Source organism: Nelumbo lutea, chromosome 7, assembly GCF_056320005.1.
Source record: "Nelumbo lutea isolate HS-2025 chromosome 7, American lotus-T2T, whole genome shotgun sequence".
NCBI lineage: Eukaryota > Viridiplantae > Streptophyta > Magnoliopsida > Proteales > Nelumbonaceae > Nelumbo > Nelumbo lutea.
Genome location: NC_142690.1, coordinates 28,867,507 through 28,883,765, shown reverse-complemented (window position 1 = coordinate 28,883,765; position 16,259 = coordinate 28,867,507). Strand labels below are relative to the sequence as shown.

General features: G+C 36.2%; 1 protein-coding gene across 3 annotated transcripts; it reads left to right on the top strand.

Annotated features, from left to right (window-relative positions):
* The first annotated feature begins 274 nt into the window (after positions 1–274).
* Positions 275–15,866, top strand: LOC148845898 (isocitrate dehydrogenase [NAD] regulatory subunit 3, mitochondrial-like). Of its 3 annotated transcripts, none has more exons than XM_088956326.1 (7): positions 275–516; positions 701–772; positions 1,173–1,208; positions 2,307–2,909; positions 5,376–5,615; positions 14,681–14,759; positions 15,259–15,866. In XM_088956326.1, the coding sequence occupies exons 4-7, from the start codon at positions 2,361–2,363 to the stop codon at positions 15,531–15,533; spliced, it is 1,143 nt and encodes a 380-aa protein (XP_088812452.1). In that variant the 5' UTR covers positions 275–516; positions 701–772; positions 1,173–1,208; positions 2,307–2,360; the 3' UTR covers positions 15,534–15,866. The 3 variants fall into 3 exon arrangements, with proteins under 3 accessions (XP_088812452.1, XP_088812453.1, XP_088812454.1); XM_088956327.1 differs by having other exon boundaries at positions 1,173–1,227; XM_088956328.1 differs by lacking the exon at positions 1,173–1,208 and having other exon boundaries at positions 283–516.
* Positions 15,867–16,259: the final 393 nt, after the last annotated feature.

Sequence of the window (16,259 nt, the reverse complement as noted above, 5' to 3'; positions counted from 1 at the left end):
AGGGGTGGTTCCTTATTCGATCCAATTATACAGACTGAATTTGGATTCGAATTCGGACTACCCATACCACTTGCCTTCCTACCCACTTGCTGAAAAAACTAGGTTGGTCATTGATGGGCTCAATCTAGCCCAAATGTGAAGAAGGAACAGGGAACCAATTTTCTCAATATACCACCCACCTGCCGGCCCAGCCCATTCTCATATTTTTCCTATTTTATTTTACTAAATTAAAAAAAAAAACAGTTAAAATTAAGGCTAAAAGCATTAAGCAGTTAGCAGGGAGGGGACGGAAGTTTCATCAAACCAGCGGTGATGATTAAGCTTCCCTTTTGGAGACCAAACAAACACTCACAGTACATTGTAACTGTCTGACTCATTCTACTATGGTAGGAGCCGATGCAGCTTATCAGGAATGCTATTATTCTAACCCCTGCTCTGCCAACAGGCAACAGCCCAACTCAAGATCGGAATTCAGAGCTCTCTCTTCTGCATCATTTTCTTCCGAGCCGTTGAAAGGTGATCATCAATCTTCAATCTTTTATTCACAAGTTCTTATTCATTGAATGCATTTTTCTTTTGAGGTTTCGGAATCGATTCGATCGGACTCATTAATTTAAAACTTTTCCGGATTTTTAATTCATTTGTTTATAGCATCCCTTTTTTTGTCAAGTTGATTCTTCATGCATCGTTCTTCTTACAGAAAAGGGTTCATCGAAATGGAAAGTGCACAACTTCCGCTTTGGTTCTTTGGTTGAATCGTCGAAGTCTGAATGTGAGATTAATTGGACGTTTTCATTTTCATTTTTGTTCTCTTCTTCTTGTTCTTCTCTTTTTGTTCTGCTTCGGTTTCGTTATATTATTACTCTCTCTCTCTCTCTCTCTCTCTCTCTCTCTCTCTGATTGAAAACTAGATCCAATGGGAAACGGTAATCCACTTATCTAAAGTTCGTTAACAGAATATTTGAAAGGTTAAAGGCGGGTCTAGATTGTGCTCTTATTGATTTCCATCTATTTTTCTTAGTTGTGTTGGGAAATATGGGGCTGACTTTGAAAGTGTATGCTAAGATGAATCTGAGAATTTATACATTGGATTGTTTCAAATTTATCGTTAAATATTGATAATTAGATATAGAATTTTTTATTAGGATCTGGCTTTACTTTCTTTCTTGCAGGACCAGTGAGGTTTTGGATTAGCAGGAAGCCTATCGGTAATGACCTTTCTGAAATGTATTATTCTATGGCATGCTTGATCTTTGTTGTTAAGTGTTAGTTTAATGGTTAACATAGATCTCTTTTATTTCAACGGGAAGGTTGTGTGGGCAGCTGGGTGCCTTGCAGACAGTCCAATGCCTATTTCTTCCTCTAAGTTGTGGCATTCACTAATTAGCAACAAAGAGAAACAAGTATGAAATGCAAGATATAACATCACAGGCTCAGTTTTACCTATTTTCCAGAAAGTGAAGCAGGCATTATCCAGCATCAAGGGAAAAAAGGAAAAAGTTGAAAAGAATACACAAGTTAATAAACCATGGAGTTAGGAAATCTATTTCTCTTAAACTATAACATAACTATAATAGGAACCCTAGAATAATATGGATTTTGTTGCAACACCTGCCTTTTGGGCTCTCAAATTCTAGTTTTCAGTATTCCCTGGACATAGGGGTGTCCATGGTTCGGTTATAAACTAAACCAGTACCACCGGTTTTTCCATTTCTCCAAACCGAAACCGAACCGGTACCACCAGTTAACCGGTCCATCGGTTTCAGTTTTTGACCAGTTCGGTTCTTCAGTTTTTGGTTTTTTTATATTTATTATAAATATTATAAAATATATAATATATTTATAAATAGATTATTATAAATATAATATATGTATATATTTATATATATAATGAATATATATTTATATATAATATATAGAAAATATGTGACATATATTAAAAATATATATATAATATACATATAAATATATATACCAATTGGTTCAGTTAACCGCCAGTTTTTTGTACGTTAACTGAAAACCGAACCGGTCCTTTGGTTTTTCAAAAATACCAAACCGAAACCGAACCAATCGGTTTGGTTAACCACATTTTCTGGTTCAGTTTTCTCAGCTTGGTTTGGTTTTTCAGTTTTTCATGGACACCCCTACCTGGACGTAGAACTCATAGATTTTCTGCACAAAGAAAGCTCCATGGTTTCATTAGATGTTGGATAGATAATATACAGTTAAATTCATGGTAGTTGGTGCTGGTAGAACTTAATTTCTTTTCAATGCATTGAGGGATTTCTCAACTTTTTTTTCTCTAGATCTTACTTCACTATTTAGAGTGGAACTAGAGACTTAATCATAGAAGAACTTCCATGGCGAGAAGAACAATACCAATTCTGAAGCAACTCCTTCAAAAGTCATCAGCCTCCACTCCATCCAACCCTATGGTTCTAGGGCTTGGGTTACGTTTTGAGCCAAAAAGGCCTGTAACCTACATGCCCCGACCTGGTGATGGAACTCCTAGAGCTGTGACATTAATTCCAGGTGATGGAATTGGTCCTCTTGTCACAAATGCAGTTGAGCAGGTCATGGAGGCAATGCATGCACCAGTATATTTTGAAAAATATGAAGTTTATGGCAATATGAAAGAAGTTCCTGAAGAGGTGCTCAGTTCAATCAAGAAAAATAAGGTCTGCTTGAAAGGAGGTTTGGCCACTCCAGTTGGAGGAGGTGTCAGCTCATTGAATGTTCAATTGAGAAGGGAACTTGATATCTATGCATCACTTGTACATTGTTTCAATCTGCCTGGACTTCCAACAAGGCATGAGAATGTCAATATTGTTGTGATTCGGGAGAATACAGAAGGGGAATATTCGGGGCTTGAGCATGAGGTAGTTCCTGGTGTAGTTGAGAGCCTCAAGGTATTCCTTTTGATCCATTTCTGCTTCTCTTCTTTCCTCTCTTGTTAACCCTCTGCTCAATGCATCTGCTGCTAGTTCTTCAATAAAGGTACTTGCAATGTATTCAGAGTTCATGTAAATTGAACTTTTAAGGTTTTCTATGGATTTAGTTGCTGAATTTTAAAGAGATTGCCACAAGGAAAATAAGGTTTTATAGTTTCTTATGTTTTTCTTTGTTAAATTGATTTATTATTTTGTCTCTCTCAATCATTTTGAACATGTGAATTTCGTTAGAGCAAGGAGCATGATGTAAAGAAATTCAAACTGTTTACCCAAAAAAAAAAAAGAAATTCAAAACTTGCCTCATAAGATTTCAATCTCACAATTTACACAACATTTATTTAACTTTGTCATTCATGGACATTGGAGGAATCTAATTCAATTGGTATAGCTTGTTTTTCTCTTTCAATCTACCTGGTAAATTCATGTATCATAGCATTGACATTCACTCAGGGACCATTTGACAACAGCTTAAGTGTCTAAACTGAATGACTTTTTGCTTTGTCCTTTAGTAGATAAAACAGTCATACAATAAATTATTTAAGGGTGTATTAATTAACCTAACTTTCCATTCAACCATTAAGGGTATCACAACCTATTTAATGGCTCATTCGTTAAAGACAAGGCAATAAGTCATTCCACTCAGCCACTTCAATCTTGTAAAAAAGCCCCTAATTTCACCAAACAAAAGCAAATGAAAAATGCAACATAGAAAACTTCATTAATTTAGTGTCATATCTTATTCAGAAAATTTGCTCCAAATCTCCATGAAATTCTTTAAAGGGTAAGGGTGCAAAGCAAGTTAGGCATATTAAGAACTGAAAGAGAAAATAACCAGGACTTGGCCAATCTTACTTCCTTACTAAGTTAAATTATTCTTGTACTAAAGAAGAAAGGATTTGGCCTATCTTTATCAATTAGTTCAGAATGCACAATTTTCTAATTAATTTTCTCATTTCCATGTTATCTGATAAACGAATTGTGTCCCTATACTTTAATTTTCTCATTTCCCTGCCTAGAAATTTTACTTTCATTCTAGTTCACATGAAAGTCCAAATGCATCTTATAACTAGATCCACCCCCAATTAATGCCATATACAGGGCAACTGAATGGATCAAAGAAGTACCACATCCACAAAATAATGTAGTGGCTATGAGGATTGAGATGGATGGGTAGCAACAATAGATAGTGTACTTCGCAGCCAATCTCATATAATTGGGATAAAGCTTTTTGAGTGAGAACTAATCAGCAGAATTCAATAAATGTGTCTTTTTGTTTTGTATTAATCTTGTTATAGAGGGTAGTAGTTGCTAGGGGAATTTCATATGTACATGCACACATGCAATGCAGGGATTTGGAAGAGAAAAACTAATAGGATTTATAGAGGGAGCGGGATCATTGTAATAATGCATAATGTATTTTCTGATCACCACCTGATTGTGTGGAAAATCCCCAGGTAGGTCATAGCCCAGATTCTAGCATGCCCATCTCAACCATTCTTTCCCAATCATAAGAGAATAAAAGCTTGCTAGATTTATCAATAATGCATATTTGAAGGCCAGAATCATCATCTGCTCATGGGAGAGAAAGGAAAGAATAAGAGCCTTGTCTGCAAGTTTATACTCCAGTCTTAAAGAATAAATGAACGGAACTTAGCATCCAATTTGAAATGCTCCCTCTGGCAGATTCTTAGATGAACCAATGGCCTTGTTGACTCTTTACCAAGGGAAGGGTGACAAGGGTTGATCTGGTTGGAGGAATCAGGCTTAGGGGTGAACTTGTAAAACTCTGATGCAGTATATGAGTTTTTGTCTGTCTGTCTTAGATGAACCAATGGCCTTGTTGACTTTTTACCAAGGGAGGGGTGACGAGGGTCGATCTGGTTGGAGAAATCAGGCTTAGGGGTGAACTTGTAAAACTCTGATGCAGTATATGAGTTTTTGTTTGTCCCTCTGGCAGATTCTTAGATGAACCAATGGCCTTGTTGACTCTTTACCAAGGGAAGGGTGACAAGGGTTGATCTGGTTGGAGGAATCAGGCTTAGGGGTGAACTTGTAAAACTTTGATGCAGTATGAGTTTTTGTCTGTCTGTCTTTGGCTTTTGTATTAGTTATCATCCTTTCTAATTTTTGGAATATTTTTGTATTCACTATATTAATAAAATCTCTATATATTGTTGCTAATAAAAAGGAAGAAAAATCACAATTGCTCCATTTGGTGGCTGCCTTGTATGTTTTCCTCTGATTCTTTTAATTGCTAGTTTGCATATTTAGAGTCTCTCCCTCTATGGGTATTGATTTTTCAACTGGTACTTGTATGGAATTCTAATCCTCCTTTAGTGTTTGGTTATTATCAAGCTTGTTATCTTAGATGGTTTTCTTATAAGTGCTTGTAATTGTACTGCATTTATTCAATCCCTTTTCTAGGTGATTACAAAGTTCTGTTCAGAGCGGATTGCAGAATATGCTTTTGAGCATGCTTACCTAAACAACAGGAAGAAAGTAACAGCTGTGCATAAAGCCAACATTATGAAGGTTGCAGATGGTCTATTTTTAGAATCTTGCCGTGAAGTTGCAACAAGATATCCTGGAATAGTGTACAATGAAATTATTGTGGACAACTGCTGCATGCAACTTGTTTCAAAGCCTGAGCAATTTGATGTCATGGTATGTGAATTCCATCCTTTTGCTACTATTAAACAGTTTTTGGGTCCTATGTTTACTTTCTTGATGAGTCTTCAAGTTTCAATTGTGTTAATGAATTCCATCTTTTATTTATATTTTAAGCTAGAGTTACAATTTTTTTATGACTAGAACTAAATCATTTCTATAATTGGCTGCTATTTGAATCTAGATTTTTTTAGAGAAAAAAAAATTGAAACAATCATCATATGGTTGTTAGTAATTAGAAAATTGTAGTCAAGTTTGCCAATTACAAACAAAAAGGCTATCACCCAATGTTTATCCCAGTTATCTGGGGTCTTGTGAGGGGTTAGACTGGGTAAGTCCTAAACTTTGGCATTTTTCTGCACAAAGTGGCCACCCTCAAACTCAAAGCCGTATTCTCACGCTTGCCAGCCCAAGATTTTACCATTACACCAAGTACTGACCTCTAAGTTTTCCAATTAATTACAATTACAAGTTTAGTAGATGGAATTTTACTTAATTTTATTTTTAAATATAAAAAAATTAAATAAAATTAGGAAACATTGACAAAAAAGCGCATGCAAATATGATTATTATAGCAGCCACATGGACAACTACCTTATTTGGTTTTGTGTGCTGGTACATGTCCAGGAGTTACTGATCCAAATCTTGCTACATGCATTATCTAAGATGAGTGTACCAACAGTTTTTTATACAAAAGATTATATATTGAACAGTAAATAGGCAATTTCTAAGCAAAATATTATCTAATAAATTAGATTCATTGAAATATTTACTGTAGTAGATGGAACATTTGTAAGAAAAGAATACAATAATGAACATGTGACTTTACAATTACAAACTCAAAATGTAACATTAATCACAAGATCAAAAGGAGTTTGGATATTGCACACTTATAAATTTCAATTTTTTATTTGCAGCAAGTTGGAAAAATATCAGTAATACAACTTGTATTGACACTTGGCACATGTCCAATTAGTTGGTATTATAAACCTAATATGCACTAGAATTCTGATAGAATTAGGATTGAAGAGATATTAGAGAGAATAGAAGAAGTAGAAGAAGAAGAAGAAGAATAGAGAAGGAGAAAATTCTGGTTCAAACTAGAGAACACAATCCTCTCTAGTCGGCCAGATTTAATTTATATATTTCTATCCATAAGAACAAAAGACTCCTTTGCCCCTACTTAAGTATGGGACACATCAACTAACAGAACATTACACATCAGCTTTAAAACATAACTATAAAGACTAAAATACCCCTGCACAGTCGACACCAACACTCCCCCTCAAGCTAGTGAGTATATATCATATAGTCCCAACTTATTACATATGTAGTCCACTCAACCCTTTGGTGAACATATCTGCCCATTGATTTCCTATGTTGACATATGCAGTATCTATTACTCCACTCAAAACCTTCTCTCTCACAAAGTGATAGTCAACTTCTATATGCTTTGTTCTCTCATGAAACACTAAATTAGGAGAGATGTGGACTGCAGCTTGGTTGTCACAATAGAGCTTCATTGGAGTGTCAATCAAATATCCCATCTCCTGTAGAAGATTTCTTAGCCACACTAATTCACAAGTGGTATGTGCCATAGCTATATATTCTACTTCTGCACTGCTTCTTGCCACAACTATCTGTTTCTTACTTTTCCATGTCACCAGATTACCCCCAAGGAAAGTACAATAACCTGTAGTGGATCTTCTATTAGATATAGAGTCAGTCCAATCAACATCAATATATCCCTCTATTTCAAGTTTTCCTTCACTTTTATATATCAAGATACGACCAGGAGCTCCCTTCAAATACCTTACAATCCTTCGAACTACATCCCAATGTGGAACCCGAGGTTTCTGCATGAACTGACTCACCACACTAACTGCAAATGAAATATCTAGCCCGGTAATGATTAGGTAGTGTAGTTTACCCACCAACCACCTATACCTTCCAAGATATTCAAACTCTTATCCCATATCACTACTAAGCTTAGTATTTGATTCCATAGGTGTTTCAGCTAGTTTGGCACCTAATAATCATGCTTCTTCCAACAAATCAAGAACATATTTCCTCTAACACAAAATAATATCATGCTTAAACCTTGTTATTTCTATCCCTAAGAAGTATTTTAGTTTACCAAGGTCCTTTGTTTGAAAGTGTTCCTGCAGAAAGATCTTCAACCTATCAATTCCTAGTTTATCACTCTCAATAATGACAATATCATCTACATATACCACCAATAAGATCTTTCCAACCTACGAGTCATAACTGAAGACTGAGTGATCAACCTGACACTGTTTTATACCAAACTTCTTTACCACTTCACTGAACTTACCAAACCACGCACGAGGAGACTGTTTAAGTCCATAAATGGCCTTCTTTTGTCTGCACACCTTACCATCCTCCCCCTTAGCAACAAATCCCGGTGGTTGCTCCATATAGACTTCCTCAAATAGATCACCATGTAAGAAAGCATTCTTAATGTCAAGCTGAAAAAGAGGCCAATACATAGCAGCTGGAGATATCACAACACGAACTAAACCAATTTTAGCAACAGGAGAGAAGGTCTTTGTGTAGTCAGTAACATAAGCTTGAGAATACCCTTTGGCAACCAGTCTAGCTTTTAACCGCTCTACACTACCATCAAGAAAATACTTACAGTGTATACCCACTTACAACCGACAGCCTGCTTACCAGGAGGAAGTGTGGTGAGATCCCATGTATGATTATGAGTTAAGGCAGAGAGTTCTTCTTCCATTGCATGGTGCCACCCTGGAGAGGCAAGGGCTTCCTAGACATCCATAAAAATAGTAATACAAGATAATAGGGAGATAAACTAGCGATGGGAAGCAGAAAGGTGAGTGACAGAAACATAATTAGAAATAGGATGAAGAGTGCAACTGCGTTTACCTTTCCGCAAGGCAATCAAAAGGTCAAGATCAAAAACTAGGGTTGGAGCTGGTGTTAGAACAACTGTCGGATCTGTCAACGGTGATGGAGCTAGAGGAGGAGCCAGTACATGCTGTCGATGTGTATACACTTGACAAATAGGTGGTCGTTCAATAAGAAGTGGCATCGGAGGCAAAGACTTGGTCATAGCCGGAACAAGTGGAATGGGGCCTCAACAAGAACTGGAAGAGGAAGAGATGGTGAGGAAGAAGAAGCATCACCTGGCCCCGAGAAAAAAGAAGTGGACTCAAAGAAAGTAACATCAGCGCACACAAAGGAACGTCGGGAGCTAGGGTTATAACACTTATACCCTTTCTGGGTTCGTGAATAGCCAAGGAAGATACACTTAATGGATCATGCATCTAACTTGTCCCTTCCCGATCCTAGATTATGAACAAAACAGACACACCCAAAAACCCGAGTAGGGGGAAATAGAGACAATGTAGGAAACAAAGTGGTGAAGGGAGAATGACCTTCAAGGATAGGCGTAGGCATCCAGTTAATCAGAAAGCAAGATGTAAGCACAACATCACTCCAAAAAGGTTTGGGTACATTCATATGGTGCATAAGGGATTGGGCAGTTTCCAAAAGGTGACGGTTCTTTCTCTCAACTACCACATTTTGTTGTGAGGTGTAGGTACATGAAGTCTAATGGATAATGCCATGTTGTTCCAAATACTCCTGAAATGGTGTATAAAAGTATTCACGGCCATTATCGGAATGGAGAATCTTAATGTGCACACCAAATTGGTTGCGAATTTCAGCATAAAATTTTTGAAAAATGGAAAACAATTCACTCCTTTCTTTCATTAGGTAAAGCCACGTCATCCTTAAATAATCATAAAAAAAAATAACAAAGTATTTATAACCATTGTATGACATTATTTTATTTGGACCCCAAACATCTGAATGAACTAAAGAAAAATGATTCAACATACGATTATCAACCCTAGGACTAAAGGGAACATGATGATGTTTCCCCAACTGACATGACTCACAATCTAAAACAGAAAGATGACTCAACAGCGAAACAAGAGACTTCAAAACTTTAAGTGATGGATGACCAAATCGATAATGCCACTGAAGAGGAGAAAGAAATGTATGAAGAGTTGTTGACGCACTACCACCACCATCAAGATAATACAGTCCACCAGCTTCATGCCCTCTACCAATCTTCATCCTCGTCTTGAGATCCTGAAAAACACAAGAAGGGCAAAAAGTGATAGAGCAATTAAGGGACTTGGTTAACTTACTAATAGACATAATGTAAAAAGGAAACTTCGGAACATACAAAACTAAGGATAAAGATAAAGGGTTCCATACTATTCCATAACCAGGTTATAATATGTGCATCCTCTTGTTCCCAATCACCATACTCATGAGACTCAATAGAGGGTTTTTATTCCCTTATATGCTTCACTTTCTTCTTAGCTTTAAGAGAAAGACTTCTATAGATTTCGCCCAAGGCACATAGCTTTCCCCATTCAACTTGATAGAAGTCATCTGAACATTCAGGTAGTCGGTGGGAACCATCACACTAGTTTTGTTTTCTCTGTTATCTCCCATATTTGAAAAAAAAATCCTTTCTTATTCACCTCTCACCACATTGCACTCAGCACCACTTGTCACTAAATTCTTCACTCCCCACACCACAACCCTACTTACAAGACTACCTGAATTCTCACCACACTACTTGGAACTCACTAACCATTTGATCCACATTGAAATCTGCACAAAACCCACTTACGTAATCACCAAATAGTCAATCTGTACTCGACACTTCATTGCATCACTCAAACCAGCCCTCTTCTCACTATCAATTAGGGGGGCTTCCTACAAATCACTACAAACACCCACAAATTTGCTGACCGGAGCAGGAATGGCAATGGGGCAGGGTGGGGCGGGGACGAGGACGGGGAGGCTCTCCCCATCCCCATCCCCACGAAAATCCCCACCCCTATTCCCATCCCCACTAACAGGGACAAGGTTATCCCCATCCCCATCTCCACGGGGATCCTCATCCTTGCGAGGATCCCCATTCCCTGTGATTTTTTATCATGTAAACCATTTTGTTTTTGTTTTTGTTTTTGTTTTTCGTTTTTGTTTTGTCTTTGTTTTTGTTTTTGTTTTTTGTTTTTGTTTTTGTTTTTGTTTTTATTTTTAAAATAAAATTAAAATAATTAAAATTTACAATCCTATTAGAAAATATTCAACCATATTTTTAAAAATATTAATATATAGATGTATGTGTACATATATACATATATATTAGTGGGTATCCCACAGGGCGGGGATCGGGGTCCTCACCCCGTCCCTGCTAACAAGGATGAAAATTTCCCCATCCCTATCCCGCCCCATTCCGGGTGGATCCCCACAGGGATTGGGGAAAAGGGAAAAATTGCCATCCTTAGACCAAAGGGATAGGAACCTCCAAGGGAAGAGGGCAAACACTCCTTTTCAGCCCCTTTCCCTATCTTCAACTGATGATGATGAAAAGTTAAAAAAACCCTAGGCTGAATGCGAGAAAACCAAAATTTTTAGCAGATTCGATTTTGTCAACCTGGCTCTGATACCATATTATAAACCTAATCTGCACTAGAATTCTGTTAGAATTAGGGTTGAAGAGATATTAGAGAGAATAGAAGAAGAAGTAGAAGAAGAAGAGAGAAGAATAGAGAAGGAGAAAATTCTGGTTCGAACTAGAGAACACAATCCTCTCTAGGCAACTAGATTTAATTTATATATTTCTATGCAAAAGAACAAAAGACTCCTTTGCTCCTACTTAAGTATGGGACACATCAACTAACAAAACATTACACATCACCTTTAAACATAATTATAAAGGCTAAAATACCCCTACACAGTCGACACTAATAGTTGGTATGTACCCAAACTATCAAAACATGGAACAATATAAATAGTAACTTCCAACATGCCCCATAATAGAATTAGTGTTGTATCATATCAACATGGTTACTTCAACATAAAATGGAGGAAATGAAAATGACACATATTAATAAATTCTATATGTTCTTTCCTAAAAATGGCTTATAATTTTATTTGGATTTTACTTACAGCTATCTATTATTTATAGTAATAGTTACGAATCATTTCTTCTGCACTTGGGTTTAAAACTTTGAGATATATTTTGGAAAAGCAGTCTATCAAAAAATATCCTCAGCAAGAACTGCTAGAAACTAGTTGTAACCCCACTAAGATCCTTGAATACCAAAGGCCCCATTATACATCACCACGACCTGAGATTATTTGAGCCAGGATGTGAAATTGATAATGAATCGCAAAATGAGTGAAAATAGAACAACTGATCCAGTTTTGGTGCTGGTTGACGCAGCTCAAGTATGACATAAGAAAACAAAAGAAATTTGTTCAAAGAAGAAATGGAAAAGAAGAAAATTGAATAGAACTTTATTAATATAAGGTGGATTACAAAGAGACAACAAGGTTGGGGACTCACTTACTAAGAGAGGTCTCTCTCCACTCTCAAAAGAAATCTCTAAGCTTCACAAAACCAAAAAGAAAAAGAAAAAAAAACTTGATGCCTCTAGATTGAGATTACAAGGATTTATGTAGAAAACAAAATTAGTTATTGGAGCATTAAATGAAAAACTAGCAATTAGAGCCTTTAATGAAAAACTAGCTATTAGAAACCCACTAACCAAAATGGCTATTTGAAGCCTATTAGTGAGTTTAAATTAAAGCCTACTTATCTTATTCTTTGAAAATGATTTGATACTTCTCAAAGCATAATTTTAAACTGCATCAACAACTCCTTGATTGTAAGCAAAAATGTTTAGGATGGATATGTTACAATTTCCATGAGCACTTGGGTGCACACAGAAATAAGGGACTGATGGTAAAAAATGGAAGTAAATTATGCAGGAAATTGAGATGGAGGACTAGGAAGGATTAACAATGGAAAAGTGTTATGATATTTTATATAATTATAAAATTTTTGGTTATTGATTGAGAGAGAGAGAGAGAGAGAGAGAGAGAGAGTAAGAAAAGAAGAGATTAATATAAGAAGGAAGGAAGAGAGAAAGAAAATCAAGAGAATTTGTTAGGCCAATGAGAAAAAGATTCATTCGATCCCTCACATTTGGCTGCTTTACATAGACTTCTTGACATATTTCAAATTACTTTTTTACCCCTAATTAAGTATGAATCACATCACTAAGCATAGGACAGAATGGAACAGTTACAAAACTAAAGACAGACATAAATGCCCCCATTGACTTTCCACTTAACATTTCCCTTCAAGCTAAAGAATATATATCATACATTCCTAATTTGTTACATATATATTCCACTCTTAGACTTTTTAGTTAAAAAATATTTCCATTGATTTTCTGACCTCACATGAGTAGTACTCGTCACTCCACTAAGAACCTTCTCCCTTACAAAATGACAACCAACCTCTATATGTTTGGTTCTCTCATGACCGATTAAATGAGATGACTAGCAGTTTTGTTATCATAGTATACTTCATAGGGCTAGTTACTATATATTCAAACTCTACAATAAGATGATTTAGTCACACCAGGTCACATGTAATGACTAGATTTCACCCAATAAATGTGCAGTAACCTGTTGTGGATATCCACATTATGGCTCCCTTTAAATAGCTTAAACTATTGATTAGTGCATCCCAATGTGGAAACCAAGGACTCTGCATAAAATGGTTTACAATATTGACTGCAAATGAGATGTCTAGTTGTGTGATGGTTAAATAGTTTGGTTTGTCATCCAGTTTTCTATACTTTCTTCAATCATCAAACGGTTCACCTATACCAGCACTCAGCTTGGTACTAAAATCCATTAGAGATTCAGTTAGTTTTGTTCCCAGTTGTTTAATTTCCTCGAGTAGATTAAGAAGACACTTCCTCTAGCATATATCGATGTCATGTCATGATATTGTTACTTCAATTCCTAAGACTGCATGAGAATTGATATACCATCTGAAATTTGGCTTTGATACCAAGTTGTTGATCAGTCCTCAGTAGGGTATAAATCAAATAAATTTGATTAAATAATCTGAAATTGACTATCATGTGAGAGAGAAGAGAGAAGAGAAGACTTGGAGAAAAGAGCGTGGGGATCAGTGTGAGATCCCATTATCTTTTATAGCTAATATAACAATGGAGAAAACTATATTCCTGCCCCTTAGTAAGGACTAAGGAGGAACCACTAACAATGATTAATAAAAATAAAGGAAGGACAATGGGTCACTAACTATAGGCCCATAACTAAAACCAACTAAAACAAAAACCAAAGAAATAATACTAAGAGCAGAAGTATAAACTGAATAGAATAAAAATCACTTTCCCACAGCACTAAAGGTGATTACAACCTATAGGGGTGACCCATTGTGAGGAGTTTATAGGTGGTATGGCACAAAAGATGAAATTTGTTGAAATTGAATAGAATATTTAGATCAATTTCAGTCTTTCACCAGTGTTAAGTGAATGCTATTATTTTTGTTTCAAGAGTGGGATGGAATTACAAGCTGCAGGTTTTATGCTTTTATGATGCAAAATCTTCAATCTTTTTGCACTGAATGATTAATGAAAATATTGAGTGGACAGGATACAATGTTCGTCCCTGACATCTGTAGTCTTGGAAGGAGTGGACTGGATACAATTCTAACCTTTCAGCATTTTCTTGCATGAAGACCACTGACTACTCTCAGACTCAAACATGCATTCCCACTCTTGTCATTCTGAGGTTTTACCATTGCACCAAGATATTATAATCAAATTAGCAAAATAGGGAATAAATTTAAGGAAGCATAGGTTTAAAAGTTTCTTTAGAGGCTGAAGTTACTTTATGAAGTTGAGATTCTTGTGTTATTTCATTGGTGTGATGTAGTTTCAAGGGCCTGGGAATATTGAATATTACTAATTATATAAGAAAAAGTTTTCTTTATGGGCACACATGCTATATGGTTACTGGTTAGTGAGCATTCCAAGTCATTAGCTAGAAATGGTTTCCATTGATTTTCCTTTTGGTCTCCCATTTGCAATAGATGTGCCTCACTCAAATGGCGTGTACATTTTGACCAACTCTTCACATGCAGATTCATTTATATTTTGCAGGTGACACCTAATCTTTATGGCAATCTAGTGGCAAATACAGCAGCTGGTATTGCTGGAGGCACCGGTTTCATGCCAGGAGGTACCTACCATCTTCTCAATTTTCTCTTGTTTCTTTCATTTATTCCAACAGTGTAAGATAAAGTGTTTGACTTCTAAGAAATTAACTCACCCTCTTGGCAAGCTAAGCAAAGTTTTTAAAGAAGTTATCTCTATTGTATTCATCAAGTGTTTGGTCACGTTTAAAGTACTTTTCTTGTCAATATTAAAAAGATTTAAGTAATGGCATTTTTGTTTAGCTTGCAACTTTATTGATGTGATACCTATGCTGACAAAATATAGTAAGAATCAAAGTGGTCTACTTGGTTTCTATTTATTAGAAAATCTGAGTCCACAACTTATGATTTGTTTGAACATGGGAATTCCTTAAGGAATCGCAATGTTTGTGTTTTAATATGCATGCCTTCACTTATAGGTGGCCTTTATGTTTCTTTTCTTTTCTTAAGTTGCTTGTGAATTCCTCCATCACAAAAATAAAAATAAAAAAAGAATGACAGATACATGGATCTTGGATTTTGCAGGCAATGTTGGGGCTGATCATGCCATTTTTGAGCAAGGTGCTTCAGCCGGCAATGTAGGAAACCCTAAATTGTTGGAACAGAAGAAGGCAAACCCAATAGCTCTGCTTCTCTCATCTTCCATGATGCTGAGGCATCTCCAATTTCCGTCATTTGCTGATCGATTGGAGACTGCTGTGAAACGTGTAATTTCAGATGGCAAGTACCTCACAAAAGATTTTGGAGGAGACAGTACCACTCAAGAGGTCGTTGATGCAGTAATTGCTGCACTGGACTGAAAATTTTCCATACTTGGTCCTTTCTCTTCCTAAAGACCATCTTTTGGGTCAGATTCTACATCATTATTGAGATTTCCAAATTTGATGGCATGATAATCTTTGCCATCTTTTCACTTTTTTTTCTTTTGTTTTTCCCAAAACAATCTAAAGAAGTCCTTATAAACCATAGCAAGTAGAGTGCTCAAATAAAAGCCCACAACAGGAAAGTAGATACAATTTTCCTTCTAGAACTTGCATGAATTTTGCACTATCTTCCTTCATTTGAAAGAATGCAATGCACTTCAACTTCTTTTAACTTCTGAAATTAAATTTGAGATGTTCAAGGTTTTTAAACTTTGTTGGGTGTTTAGTTGTGCAATAAATTTGAAATATTTGATGCAAGTTTACTAAACATGAAAATTCGGATCCCATAGATTAATTTTCATGTCTAACACGTCAGTTTTCTGCTGCCACTCCAAAGGCATCTTAGAAACCATCTCTAAGATTGTGGTTTTTTAGTGGGGCGGGGCGGGGCGGGGCGGGGCGGGGGGTAGGGGTACTTGCTAATGGAGATGGACAAAGAAGGGGTTCAAAAATTATCTTAGGGCACCAAGAATCACCCAAGGATCAATTATCTTTTGTCCGAAGGGAAAATTCAAAACTATGATTTTTCCACAAGGAACAGTGAAATTTCAAAATAAAAAAAAAGTTAAAGAGAAAAAGAAAGAAGGGATAATCAACAATCCC

Bases quoted from the DNA above. Each gene is read 5' to 3' on its own strand.
- LOC148845898 (XM_088956326.1), top strand. From the start codon at position 2,361: ATGGCGAGAAGAACAATACCAATTCTGAAGCAACTCCTTCAAAAGTCA. The intron at 5,616-14,680 runs GTATGTGAATTC...TATATTTTGCAG, and splicing joins CTGAGCAATTTGATGTCATG to GTGACACCTAATCTTTATGG. The intron at 14,760-15,258 runs GTACCTACCATC...TGGATTTTGCAG, and splicing joins CACCGGTTTCATGCCAGGAG to GCAATGTTGGGGCTGATCAT.